A 14,203-nucleotide genomic window follows, 5' to 3' on the forward strand; every position below is an offset into this window, starting at 1 on the left:
TGATGCTGCCACCCCCGTGCTTCATGTTTGGGATGGTGTTCTACGGCTTGCAAGCCTTCCCCTTTTTCCTCAAAACATAACGATGGTCATTTTGGCCAAACAGTTTTATTTTTGTTTCATCAGACCAGAGGACATTTTTCCAAAAAGTATGATCTTTGTCCCCATGTGCAGTTGCAAACCATAGTCTGGCTTTTTATGGAGCAGTGGCTTCTTCCTTGCTGAGCGGCCTTTCAGGTTGTCGATATAGGACTAGTTTTACTGTGGATATAAAAACTTTTGTACATGTTTCCTCCAGTATCTTCACAAGGTCCTTTGCTGTTGTTCTGGGATTGATTTGCACTTTTTGCACCAAAGTACGTTCATCTGCAGGAGACAGAAAGCGTCTCCTTCCTGAGCGGTATGACAGCTGCGAGGTCCCATGGGGTTTATACATGCGTACTATTGTTTGTAGAGATGAACGTGGTACCTTCAGGCGTTTGGAAATTGCTCCCAAGGATGAACCAGATTTGTGGAGGTCTAGAATTTTTTTCTGAGGTCTTCGCTGATTTCTTTGGATTTTTCCATGATGTCAAGCAAAGAGGCACTGAGTTTGAAGGTAGGCCTTGACATACATCCACAAGTACACCTCCAATTGACTCAAACAATGTCAATTAGCCTATCAGAAGCTTCTAAAGCCATGACATTTTCTGGAATTTTCCAAGCTGTTAAAAGGCACAGTCAACTTAGTGCAAGTAAACTTCTGACCCACTGGAATACAGTGAATTATAAGTGAAATAATCTGTCTGTAAACAATTGTTGGGAAAATTACTTGTGTTATGCACAAAGTAGATGTCCTAACCGACTTGCCAAAACTATATTTTGGAGTTGTTGAAAAACTAGTTTTAATGACTCCAAACTAAGTGTATGTAAACTTCCCGACTTCAACTGTATAGTAAGTAAATATATAAAGTACCAGTCAAAGGTTTGGACACACCTACTCAAAGCATTCCAGGTAAAGCTGGTTGAGAGAATGCCAAGATTGTGCAATGCTGTCATCAAGGCAAAGGGTGACTACTTTGAAAAACAAATCAAAATATATTTGAGGTTAACACTTTTTTGGTTACTACATGATTCTTAATGTGTTATTTCATAGTTTTGACATCTTCACTATTATTCTACAATGTAGAAAATAGTAAAAATATAGAAAAATCCTTGAGTAGGTAGGTGTGTCCAAACTTTTGACTGGTACAGTATATGCTTGAAATTAACAGTAACAATGACAACAAATATTAATATTTTATCAACAAATATACTAAATATATATATACTAAACCTTTTTGGACTGTAGGACATGTACTATATGGCTGTGGCTTAGATTACTTATCATAGATAGCACCTGTCAACAGCAACAAATAGAAATATCATTTTCATGAGCAAAAGTGTTCTGAGGGGCAGGACTAAAGCACACAGCTACTCAAGGTATTTCCATAGCCAAGGGTCTGAGGAAAGGAGAAAACAGGGAAGACTACGTTTAAGAGACTGTGAAGGTCTAGACTTAGAAAGGAAGCTGAACTATACACAACAGAAATCTATATGAAATAAAAAACACCAAACAACGTTCAGACAATATATAAATGGGTAAATTAAACATAATAAAACACTTACCACAGAACATACTGGAAAAGACTGACCCATTTAGAAAAGCAGAAAAAAAACGATAATCCAAAATGATCAAATTAGTGCAAATTGGTTTAATGTACAAAGAACGTACTTTAAATACAAAATCATATTTTGTTGCATCAAAATTACAGCGTTAACCGCAAACTGAGGTGACTGACAGGTTTATGCGGCCCAAATGTAAGAACATATTAATCCCAGATATCACATTGATTTAAAAAGTATAAAAAAGAATAAAAAATATAAAAGTGCAATAGATACTATAGCTAAATTTGACTAGATTAGCAGCATTACTATAGTTGCCTAAATTAACAGTATTACTATAGTTGCCTAGATTAACAGAATTACTACATTTGACTAGATTAGCAGCATTGTTATATTTGCCATAGACTAAAAGCATTACTACATTTTCCTAGATTAGCAGCATTACTACCATTGACTAGATTTGCAGCATTACCACATTTGACTAGATTTGCAGCATTACCACATTTGCCTAGATCAGCAGCATTACTACATTTGCCTAGATCAGCAGCATTACCATATTTGACTAGATCAGCAGCATTACCATATTTGACTAGATCAGCAGCATTACCATATTTGACTAGATCAGCAGCATTACTACATTTGCCTAGATCAGCAGCATTACCATATTTGCCTAGATCAGCAGCATTACCATATTTGACTAGATCAGCAGCATTACTACATTTGCCTAGATCAGCAGCATTACCATATTTGACTAGATCAGCAGCATTACCGTATTTGACTAGATCAGCAGCATTACTACATTTGCCTAGATCAGCAGCATTACTACATTTGCCTAGATCAGCAGCATTACTACATTTGCCTAGATCAGCAGCATTACCATATTTGACTAGATCAGCAGCATTACAAGATCAACGGTATAACTATTTGCCATACCTCTAAAGGAACATTTAGATTGGCAACATTGTTGTGATAACAGTCACCGAACTCCAACACAACAAAAGTCATCAAGAAGAAATTGAAGGCCATATTCAAACCAAACTACAGCACTTTGACTATTAAAATGAACAGATAAGCAGGGGACAGGTCTAGCTAGCCTAGCAGGTCACAAAATAGCTCCATGTAATCCTAAACTATAGGGTGACAAACAGGAGGACTTTTCAGGCGAACAAAAGAAGCACATGATCTTGGAGGGCTGCATGAGCATTCAGAAGTCTCAATGTTTAGGATCACATTCCCTGTGCACTGCTTTGACACTAGCAGAGGATCTCACGAGGAGAGAAGATTCTATCCAGATCAAAATGACAACAGGGATGAGGTAAGGATGCATCTTAATTAACAAAAGCACACATACCATTGGTTGGGTGTCGCGCAAATGAGATAGAAAATCGTTTTACAGCAGACCCACGCGTGGCCTCTGAGAAAGAGAAAAACAGGTACCTGAAATGTACAACAGCTAAAAAGGAATAGAGGTTAGGAAAAGGCAAAATAAATCAAGTATTAGAAGGCATGCAGGTGAGAAGGGTGGGAAACGGAGCACTTGTTTAAGCAGGGAGTTAACTGTTGGGATTCTCTCAGCCAGAGCAAAGTTTGAAGATCAACAATTGTTATTGTTATCTGCTGAAGGGGGGGGGGGTTAGGACGGAAACATCTCTAAAAAGGCCAATGGACACCTGTTGGTCCCACACTTCATTGGACCTTGCGTATGGCAGAATCCAACCCAAACCACATCTACTGTAGCCTCTGTACATTCACCACCTGCCTTCCACCAACTAGTTTTCCTACATTTACCTTGCTGGTGCTTCGGCATCTTTCCACTGCTATAAATGATTACAAATAGGATACATTCTATGTGACCGTGCAGAGAATCCTGGATTTTATGGGGTAATAAATTAAGTTTGATGATCCTGATCAATTTGCTTCAAACTAAAGGAAAAGCGGTTCATTTTTGACAGCCACAATCTAAGAAATGTGGATTTTCTTCATGACTCAAACAGATGGTTTAGCAAGCCATGACACTCATCATCTCAGATTGCTCTGAAATCATTTATGTAGTTATAAACAGATAAGAATAGCATTCCTGAAACATTATTTTGTTTTAAATTAACCTCTTATAATTTGAGTGCACCCAAATTTTCCCTTTTGATTTGTGGTCATTCACATAATATTCAACAAATACAGTATACAGTACAGTACCCAACATTCGATTTGGACCAAACTTCCTAACACTGAGTAAGACCAGTGTTGTATACTACTTAAAGTAGCTCTTTAAAGTATTTTTTACTTAAGTCGTTTTTGGAAGAATCTGTACTTTAACTTCCCTATTTATATTTTTGACTACTTAAAAAATAAAAATAAAATCGTACCGTCTGGTTTGCCTAATAAGGAATTTTAAATTATGTATACTTTTACTTTTGATACTTAAGTATATTTTAGCAATTACATTTACTTCCAATACTGAAGTATATTTCAAACCAAATACCTTTAGACTTAGTATATTAGTAGTATATTACTGGGAGACTTTTACGCGAGTCATTTTCTGTTAAGGTATCTTTACTTATACTCAAGTATGACAATTGGGTACTTTTCCCCATCACTGAGTAAGACATGAGGAATCCACTAAAATGTTCAAAAAGCCACCCATGGACCTCAGCGCCAAACCCACCACAACAACCTGTATATAGTAAAATTTCTTACGTTTGAATAGTAGTATAAAGCTGCGGTTTGCTGTATTGCTTCTTCAGCCTTTGTAATGCATTTCCTGCAAATCTGGCTATGTTTTTATTCCCCCTGTTATTAATTGAAATCACTTGTATTATTTACCATGAATCAGTGTGAAAGTACCAGGTTTTTACCACTAAATTCCACTGTTCCTGCCGCTACACCCTTTTATCCACTTTGCAGTCTGTGGTAGTTATTAAATGGAACACAACCTTTTCTTTGCAACTCTGGGTAGAAAAGCAATAGATCTGGCTCATGATTAAAATAAATGGTGTGATCGTCCTCACAATTCAAGCCAGTTCTCCATGAAAGCAATTCAGTTTGTCCTTCTCTTATCAACCTAAAGCTTCAACCCGACAAGTGGCCTCTGTCTGAGACAGCTATCCCTATGCAATTCTCAAAATACTTTTCATACAAGCTCAAAGCTTTGATAGAGAAATGAGTTTGTGATTAGTGTGACAACCCTAATGAAATTATAAACCATTGCATGGCAGTTGTTTACTAATAATTGTGTTTTTCAATACATCTCCAAACTTAGTAGGGATGCAACGGTACAGTAGACCCACGGTTTGGTATGTATCACAGTTTGTGGGTAACGGTACGGTTTCTTTGTATTTAAGTAAAGTGTGCGTTTGTATAACTCTCATACAATGGATGAGTTTGCAACACGTAGCTCTTTATCTCCTAATCTAGTAAATAGTGAACCATCACAGTGAGGTAGCTTCCAGTAATAGTGAACCATCACAGTGAGGTAGCTTCCAGTACATAGTGAACCATCACAGTGAGGTAGCTTCCAGTACATAGTGAACCATCACAGTGAGGTAGCTTCCAGTACATAGTGAACCATCACAGTGAGGTAGCTTCCAGTACATAGTGAACATCACAGTGAGGTAGCTTCCAGTACATAGTGAACCATCACAGTGAGGTAGCTTCCAGTACATAGTGAACCGTCACAGTGAGGTAGCTTCCAGTACATAGTGAACAGTCACAGTGAGGTAGCTTCCAGTATAGTGAACCATCAGTGAGGTAGCTTCCAGTATAGTGAACCGTCACAGTGAGGTAGCTTTGAGTTTCTCTGGAGGTTCAACTATCAGCGGAGAGAGGTATATATGGTGTCTATCAATTTGTTTTCATTTTCTCTCCGTGATGTGTCATAGAGTTTGGGAATTACTTTGCTACTGAAATGTCTGCGGGAGGGGACATTGTAACGCAGTTAAAGAAAATCATCAGGTGACGAATTCCAGAGTCAGTAACCACCGAATAGGGCTGCAAATCTTTTGCTATGAATACCCCCACTGCTTCTGTTATTTCTTTATGTTTTTCTGAATTTGTTGCAAATTGTTGTTGGAAGGCAGCAACGAGAGTTTGTTGTGTTTTCGCAAACGGGTGGACTCTCCTTGCTCCAGCTTTACCTACAAGGGACACAGCCGGGTGATGGCCACGTAAATGACACATCACGTTTGAAGTGTTTCCACTCGAGTAGCCGACAGTGGCAAAGCAATGCTTGCAGACTGTACTTTGTTTGTTTACGGTCTTCTTACCCTTGTCATCGTATTGCACGCTGAATCCAACATTTCCCACACAGCGGATTTGAAAGACAGAGGTATCTCTTCAAATGGGCTTTTTTTGTGTGTTTCCCCTCTCTTCATGGGGCCCCTTTAGGGCAATTTTCTACTGAGATGTCATTGCAAATCGTACATTGGTTGTTTAAGGGGGAGGGGGTTGCGGTTGCCACATTTTGGTACATTGCTGTGGAGTAAAGTCTGTCAGCCCTCAGGAGTCCCCTAACGGCCTGGGGCCCCAAGCAGTTGCCTGCCTTGCCTGTTCACAAGCTGCGCGTCTGGTTCTGTGGATCTGAATGTACAACGTGCGAGTAGTCTGCAGAGCAATAAGCAAGTTTGGGAAATTCTAGGAAAACGACAGGCATATCGTAATTCTGCGGTTCACGTGTGCGTATTGAACACTGTAGGGGGCGTACCGAACGGTTCGACAACATACTGTGTACTGTTGCATCCCTAATATTTAGTGTGATTAGTGACATTTACCATTAAACCCAACCCAAATACCATTACAATTGCAAAACACTAGAGAGTATGTGTTTGGGACTTTTACAATTGATGTAGCCTAATGGTTTGCTTGTTCGCCAGAAATGGTCTAACTAATCCATACCCTTTTTTTTTAAGGGAATAAAACACGAGAGGTCGTTTCCTGGACACAAGTTAAGCCTAAGAGAGGAACAAACTGAATCACTTTTCATGGAGGACTGGTTTCTATGGTGAGGATGACCACACAATGTATTTTCATCATGAGCAAAAGCTATTGGTTTTCTACCCAAGGTTGCAGAGGAAATGTTGTGATCCATTTAATAAAACACAAGAGACCAGCAAAACGGATAAAAGCATCAGGAACAGCGACATCTAGTGGGCAAAACAAATTTATTATAAACAATGCAAGCCACTTCAATGGCCGATTTCTCAGAACAAAATTCACCCGATTCACAGGGAATACATCACAAATGATGAATAAGCAATAGTCCAAGCAGCAGATCCATACTATTTGTCAAACAGAGACCTGATACTGTATACAGGTTGTTGGGGTGGGATTGGCGTGGTCGTTTGGGTGGGATTGGCGTGGTCGTTTGGGTGGGATTGGCGCGGATGTTGGGGTGGGATTGGCGTGGTCGTTGGGGTGGGATTGGCGTGGTCGTTGGGGTGGGATTGGCGTGGTCGTTGGGGTGGGATTGGCGTGGTCGTTGGGGTGGGATTGGCGTGGTCGTTGGGGTGGGATTGGCGTGGTCGTTGGGGTGGGATTGGCGTGGTCGTTGGGGTGGGATTGGCGTGGTCGTTGGGGTGGGATTGGCGTGGTCGTTGGGGTGGGATTGGCGTGGTCGTTGGGGTGGGATTGGCGCGGTCGTTGGGGTGGGATTGGCGCGGTCGTTGGGGTGGGATTGGCGTGATTGTTGGGGTGGGGTGTCCGTGGGTGGCCTTTTACCATTTTATTGAATTATTACTTATTGTTAGGAAGAATTATGGTCTAAATCAGATATTAGGTACTACATTTATTGAAGATTATATGAATTTTAGAAATAAAAATTGACAACTTGGGTACAATCAATTAGCTTAATTGCTCAGATATCAAATTACACTATACACACAAAAATGAGTGGATTCGGCTACTTCAGCTACATTTTGTGATATCCAATTGGTAGTTACGATCTTGTCTCATTGCAGCAACTCCCCAACGGGCTCGGGAGAGGTCGAGTAATGCGTCCTTTGAAACATGACCCGCCAAGCCGAGCTGCTTCTTAACACCTGGTCGCTTAACCCGGAAGCCAGCCGCACCACTCCGTGGGAGGAAACACTGTTCAACTGAAGTCAGCTTGCAGGTGCACGACCTGCCACAAGGAGTCACTAGAGTGTGATGAGTCAAGGAAAGCCCCCTGGCCAAACCCTCCCCAAACCCATGAAATGGGTTTTTATGGCCGTGCAGCCGCACACAAGCTTAAGATCACCATGCGCAATGCCAAGCGTCGGCTGGAGTGGTGTAAAGCTCACCCCCATTGGACTCTGGAGCAGTGGAAACGCGTTCTCTGGAGTGATGAATTACGCTTCACCATCTGGCAGTCTGATGGAGGAATCTGGGTTTGGCGGATGCCAGCATAACGCTACCTGCCCCACTGCATAGTGCCAACTGTAAAGTTGGGTGGAGGAGGAATAATGGTCTGGGGCTGTTTTTCATGGTTCGGGCAAGGAAGGTCCTTTCCTGTTTCAGCATGACAATGCTCCCGTGCACAAAGTGAGGTCCAAACAGAAATGGTTTGTCAAGATTAGTGTGGAAAAACTTGACTGGCCTGCACAGAGCACTGACCTCAACTCTATCGAACACCTTTGGGATGAATTGGAACGCCAACTGTGAGCCAGGCCTAATCACCCAACATCAGTGCCCTACCTCACTAATGCTCTTGTGGCTGAATGGAAGCAAGACCCTGCAGCAATACTCCAACATCTAGGGGAATGCCTTCCCAGAAGAGTAGAGGCTGTGACAGCAACAAAAGGAGGACCAACTCCATATGAATCCCCATGATTTTGGAATGAGATGTTCGACAAGCAGGTGTCCACATATTTTTGGTAACGTAGTGTATTTCAACAAAATAATTTTTCAGGAATACTAATCTTATCAGTTTTGAACTATACAAATGATTTCAGAACAATCTGAGATGGTGGGTGGTGAAATGCTATTTCCTGTGCTTTTTGTGGTGGAATGACTTTAAATCAAATGCCCATGTAAATGACAACAGTGAAACAGTCTGTGGAAAAGTGCTACAACATGTAGTACTTCGTAGCGTTCTAAAACTGGGTGAGCAATCAAATAAAAACAAAAATATTATCATCTACACCTTATTCCACAGTCTGCCAGCATAATACAAAAAATATTTTCTAAAGTTTGTGGAATAGGGCTGTTTTAATAAAAGCTCTATCAAAAATGTCTGGAAAGGTCCAAAAGGATTATCTAAAATGCATAAAAATACGGAAAAGCTACAAAGGCTAGTGTAAGAAAACTACAAAAAAACGTATTCAACGACAATATTCATAACCAAATTACAATGAATTATTTGTAGACAACTGTTTGAAGAGTGTAATATGGCTACAAAACCAGGGGTGTGGTCAATTCCATTTAAATTAATTCCGGAAGTAAACTGAAATTCCAATTCCAATTTATAATTGAAATGGAATGGACCCCAACACTGAATAACATGGTTGTTAAGTGGAGACGCCAAAATGTAGACATGAGTGGAGACACTTTACTAGTTTTGAAGGGAGCATTAAGTTTGCTAGCAAAGAGCTATGCGGTAGCTAACCAACAGTAAATACGTTAATTGTTTCGCCCCAAAGTTAGCCAGCTAGCTAAGTTAATTAGCCAGTTAGCTTAAGATATTTACAGATAGTTAGCAACCGTTCGCACACTTTTACTTGCTATTTGTTGTGTCAAAAACATACCCCGAAAAAATTACAAGGTGTCTCCTCCAGCTGTTATCTACTTTCCAAGCATATTACAACATATGCGCTTTACAGCTAGCTACAGTAACTACAGGAACAAAGTTTTACATTTTAAATTTTTATTTGTAATATACAAATTCCAGTAAATTTCCCCCCAAAATAAATCAACGGTTGATTTAAATTGATTGAAGGTAAACTGTGATTGAGGGCCAAGTCCTTATTTGAGATCCGCACACGCAACTCTTTGAGATCAAAGCTAAATGTTTAGTTATATCTTAGTTACGTGTGCAGATGTCCGGTTCGGATTCTAGCCATAAGAAGTTGTTTGCATGAGTAATTTTTAATTTTTTTTATGTAGTAATGAATGACAATGTAATATTTGACCCGCAATTAATTTGAATTGAAAGTAAGATACTTAAATAAGATATTGATTATCAAAATAAGTTATGAGGGGGATCAGTACTGAGTGCAACATTGTGCACAACTCTGGAAAAATAAGTCTTATTTTGTATGAATAAACCTTAAATTCACTACCAAAACAAATGGACCTCACCATATTAACTAAAAAGATGGATTATTACAATTTCTTCTCCCAATAATATGAATTATGTTTCTGTCCAAAAACACAATATGGTAAATTAGAGGGACCGACACAAACTTTCAGAATACATTCATATATTTCCTATTGAAATACACAGGAGGAAATTACAGGATTCCTTTAGAAAAATGAGCAAGGGGTCATCTTTTTTTTTTTTTTTTTTTTTTTAAAAGATGCGTGTTTGCACATACCATCTAAGAAGCCAGAAGAGGTCAGCTTTTTACGGTGCGCGCGAGCATAATCTTGTAGGTTAGGTGCACTGGAGGAGGCCCCGAGCACCATGGTGCTAAAGAGACCAGCGCAATGAGACCCTGGTGGGAGTTAAGAGAAGATACATACAACAACCATTTGGTCCACACCATTGGAATGCATGCAGCATGCATTTCTAGTAGATTCTTGCCACAAAAAAGACCCTGTGCAGCCTCATAAGAGCCTTCACATAATGACAGTAATGTCACTTGGCATGAGGATGGCCTTGTGGGAGGGGGAGGAGGGGTGGTGTAATTCCTAATTTTTGGGCCGACATTATAGACCTGGGTTAATTGTAAAAACCTTCCTAAGAGCAATGTTATATCTCCGAGCTGTTGACCAAAACCTTTGTTACTAAACTTGCACTTGAAAATGCTTGTAATTTAACGACTGCCTCAAACTACATGTAAAAACATTGAAGTGCGTAGTTCGATTATTTATTGCCCTCCCCTACACAACAAATATTTCTGCTAAACATAGACAGAAACACATTCTATCTTTGACCGCCAATATCAAATACAAGTTAGCAATTGTTACAAACTATCCAAGCAAGGATAAAAAACAACAACATTTAAACTACTTATCAGGCTGAAATATTTAAATCATATTGAGTTATAGTTTGCTAATTGCAGGCTAATGTAATTGTGCCTCAATACATTTAAATGATGCGTAAACATGCGCAATATGTGCCAAATCTGTGATTTAGTGCATTATCATAGGGTAAGCCATTAGAATAAAATGACTCAAATTATTGCAGCCATATGTGATAGATTCTCCATGAGCTGGTCCGGGGTCATTATTGCGCATTCATTCTAAAATGGGAGGGTAAGAATTTGAATGAAGAAAACTGATCAGAGATCAGCGCTGCCTTCTTTCAATCTTTTCGGTATTGACATGCTCTCGACGACGCACTTAGCGAGTGTTAACTATGTGGTGTCATGGGAAACGCATGTAAAGATGCACATAGCGAGTGTTAACTATGTGGTGTTATGGGAAACGCATGTAAAGATGCACATAGCGAGTGTTAACTATGTGGTGTCATGGGAAACGCATGTAAAGATGCACATAGCGAGTGTTAACTATGTGGTGTTATGGGAAACGCATGTAAAGATGCACATAGCGAGTGTTAACTATGTGGTGTTTTGGGTAAGGCATGTAAAGATGCACATAGCGAGTGTTAACTATGTGGTGTTATGGGAAACGCATGTAAAGATGCACATAGCGAGTGTTAACTATGTGGTGTTTTGGGTAAGGCATGTAAAGATGCACATAGCGAGTGTTATCCATGTGGTGTTTTGGGTAACGCATGTAAAGATGCACATAGCGAGTGTTAACTATGTGGTGTTTTGGGTAACGCATGTAAAGATGCACATAGCGAGTGTTATTCACGTGGTGTTTTGGGTAACGCATGTTAAAGCGTCTTCGGTCGTTATGAACGATGCATAGTTAGAACATTGGTAAAAGCCTAATTTCCAACGCGATCGGGAAACCTGATCCAGGTCACTGCAAGTTGATAACCATGTCCTCTAACCACTTGGCTATTATACAGTTGCTACGTATCTTGATGACTGTCATCTTCATTGCACAGCTAATTATGAGCCAAGAACCTGGTACGATACACAGGCATAAACTACTAGCTACTAGATACCATCACAAATAATACGATCAAAATTAAGATACATAATAACACAACTCAAACATGATAGTTTGTAATATCAAAGCGTTACTTAGTGATACAAAAAGATAAAAACTGAAAGAAAAAAAGGTAAAGAAAAGAATGAAGGTGTAGGACAGCCATTTCTAAAATGGTAGCCAGCAACAAATCCCTAATATTTTGCTAAGAATTTGCTGTGGCTACAACATTTTAGGTCACTAAGGACATTACCAGCATGTATGAGAAATTGAGTCAGCACTGTATTAGTTGTGTGGCAAAAATCTTTGTCTAAAGTATGCTTAACAGCTTGTTGACAGTATTACATCACAGATGTAGTAATTGATCGTTAATTGTGAAGAGAGCAGCCAGTGTATGACACTTCAGGTGCTTGAGGCTCCGTCAACACAAAGCAAAGATTTGAGATGCGTCAGAAAACATACAGTACAGAACAAATCTGACATCCTTAAAAAAAATCATTGCATTGCAAAAGTTACTTCCAATATTTGCCCTCACATTGAAGTTGTGCTGAAGTAATGTGAAGACACTAAAACATTTGAAAACTAGGGATATAATGAAACATCTAAATCACATTCTTTAAAAGAAAAAGTGAATTTTCATATTTGTTTTTACATTTCTTAATAATATAAAGTGATAAATTGGAGCTAATTTGTTTCAAACGTCCTAAAAGCAGTGATTATGCTTACCTACTCCTGGGGTGAGTTTGTGTTCAGAGTATAGTCTACCAGGTCGCTGTGCATGGGCATTGTTCTCTGACAGAACCTAGAGGAGAAAACAAAAAACGATATTACCACATTTCACTGAAACTCGTCCACAACCTCACTGAAACGGATGCCTTTTTCTGGAAAGACATGTTAATAAGCAGCAGAGGGAAATAGTAGTGCAGACGCCAACAAAGACTAATCAGCAGAAGAAAAGAAAGATGAACATGCAACATCCCTATGGCCACACGAAGTCCATGCCACGTGAGAGGTTGGACATTACGGATGACACAGCGGGTGACAAGAGATGCAGGAGTTGAGGGACGAGGATGGACGTGGCAACAGTTTGCAGAAAATCAGGTTTCAAACAATCAAGACTGCACAACTTTAACCAAGATACACATTACACCTGTGTTAAAGAAAGAAAAAAAAAGTCAAAGTGAAGACAAAACATGAAGAAAGAAGTTGAGTTTGGTGTTCTCATTTTCCCATCCAAAATGTTAATATCTCCGTTTCGTGCACGGACAACAACAAAAAAACGAGACAAACTTGAAATGAGCGGATCCTCTGCCCTTTTTTTTAGGGGGGGTGAAGGGAGGTAGAGGTGGAGTGGGGCGGACCTCACAGCAGGATCCTGGTCTGTGTCAGTGGATTGAAAGGTCATGAGAGCACGAAGACAATGAGCACACTGTGAGCCCATTCTCACACCTCACATGGCTCACCTGGAGGACCAGGTAGGGTAACCCCTGTCTAGTAGGGCAGAAGACCCATCTTAGTGACTAGAACCAACCAGGCTCCATACAGAAAACCCACATTACAGGAAGTGGTGGATTTATTTTGTATTTATTTAACCCTTATTTTACCAGGTGAGATGACGGAGAACACATTCTCATTTACAGCAATCACCTCGGGAATAGTTACAGGGGAGGTGTGAACAAGCCAATTGGAAGCTTCTTCTAGCACTGGCCTAGCCTGCTGTGAGTTTGGCTGAGAGATAAGAGTTTCTCGGAAAATCTCTCAAATGCAAGTAGTCCGAGGCAAATGTACATAAAATTGTCCATCATTGTATGTTCGCCTACAATGATGCCTTTTCTAATTATGTACAGTAGAGTATAGCCTATACGCTACAGTTGTAGTAAATGACATCAGTGTGATGTAAATGTAGGTGGGTAGGTACTGTACAGACTGTGTGATGAAGACATTTAAGTGCCACCACACATACAGGCATAATATAAGCACCTTTAACTCAGTCGCGTGTCCTCTGACAGCAAATACATACTATAATACATAGTATTATAATATTCTATAATACATACTATTATAATATACAGTGTTCAGACCCCCATGACTTTTAACACATTTTGTTACATTACAGCTTTATTCTGAATTTGATTAAAATCGTTTTTTTCCTTCTCTCATCAATCTACACACAACACACCATAATGACAAAAAAAAGATGAAATCACAGTTACATAAGTATTCAGACCCTTTACTCAGTACTTTATTGAATCACCTTTGGCAACGATTACAGCCTCGAGTCTTCTTGGGTATGACGCTACAAGCATGGCACACCTGTATTTGGAGAGTTTCTCCCATTCTTCTCTACAGATTCTCTCAAGCTCTGTCA

General features: G+C 39.8%; 1 protein-coding gene across 11 annotated transcripts in view; it reads right to left on the bottom strand.

The window, feature by feature from the left end:
• The window catches only part of ppip5k2 (diphosphoinositol pentakisphosphate kinase 2), a 72,346-nt gene that overhangs the window by 10,003 nt on the left and 48,140 nt on the right, over positions 1–14,203 (bottom strand). For 5 of the 11 annotated variants that reach the window (XM_052525112.1, XM_052525109.1, XM_052525110.1 and 2 more), the window contains 3 exons: positions 12,562–12,637; positions 10,146–10,265; positions 2,993–3,055 (listed from right to left, as the gene is read on the bottom strand). In XM_052525112.1, the coding sequence (XP_052381072.1) occupies positions 2,993–3,055; positions 10,146–10,265; positions 12,562–12,637 (259 nt within the window). The remainder of the gene's footprint in view (positions 1–2,992; positions 3,056–10,145; positions 10,266–12,561; positions 12,638–14,203) is intronic. The other 6 variants (XM_052525113.1, XM_052525119.1, XM_052525117.1 and 3 more) reach the window with 3 other exon arrangements.

Source organism: Oncorhynchus keta, chromosome 9 (genome assembly GCF_023373465.1).
Source record: "Oncorhynchus keta strain PuntledgeMale-10-30-2019 chromosome 9, Oket_V2, whole genome shotgun sequence".
In the NCBI taxonomy this organism is placed as follows: domain Eukaryota; kingdom Metazoa; phylum Chordata; class Actinopteri; order Salmoniformes; family Salmonidae; genus Oncorhynchus; species Oncorhynchus keta.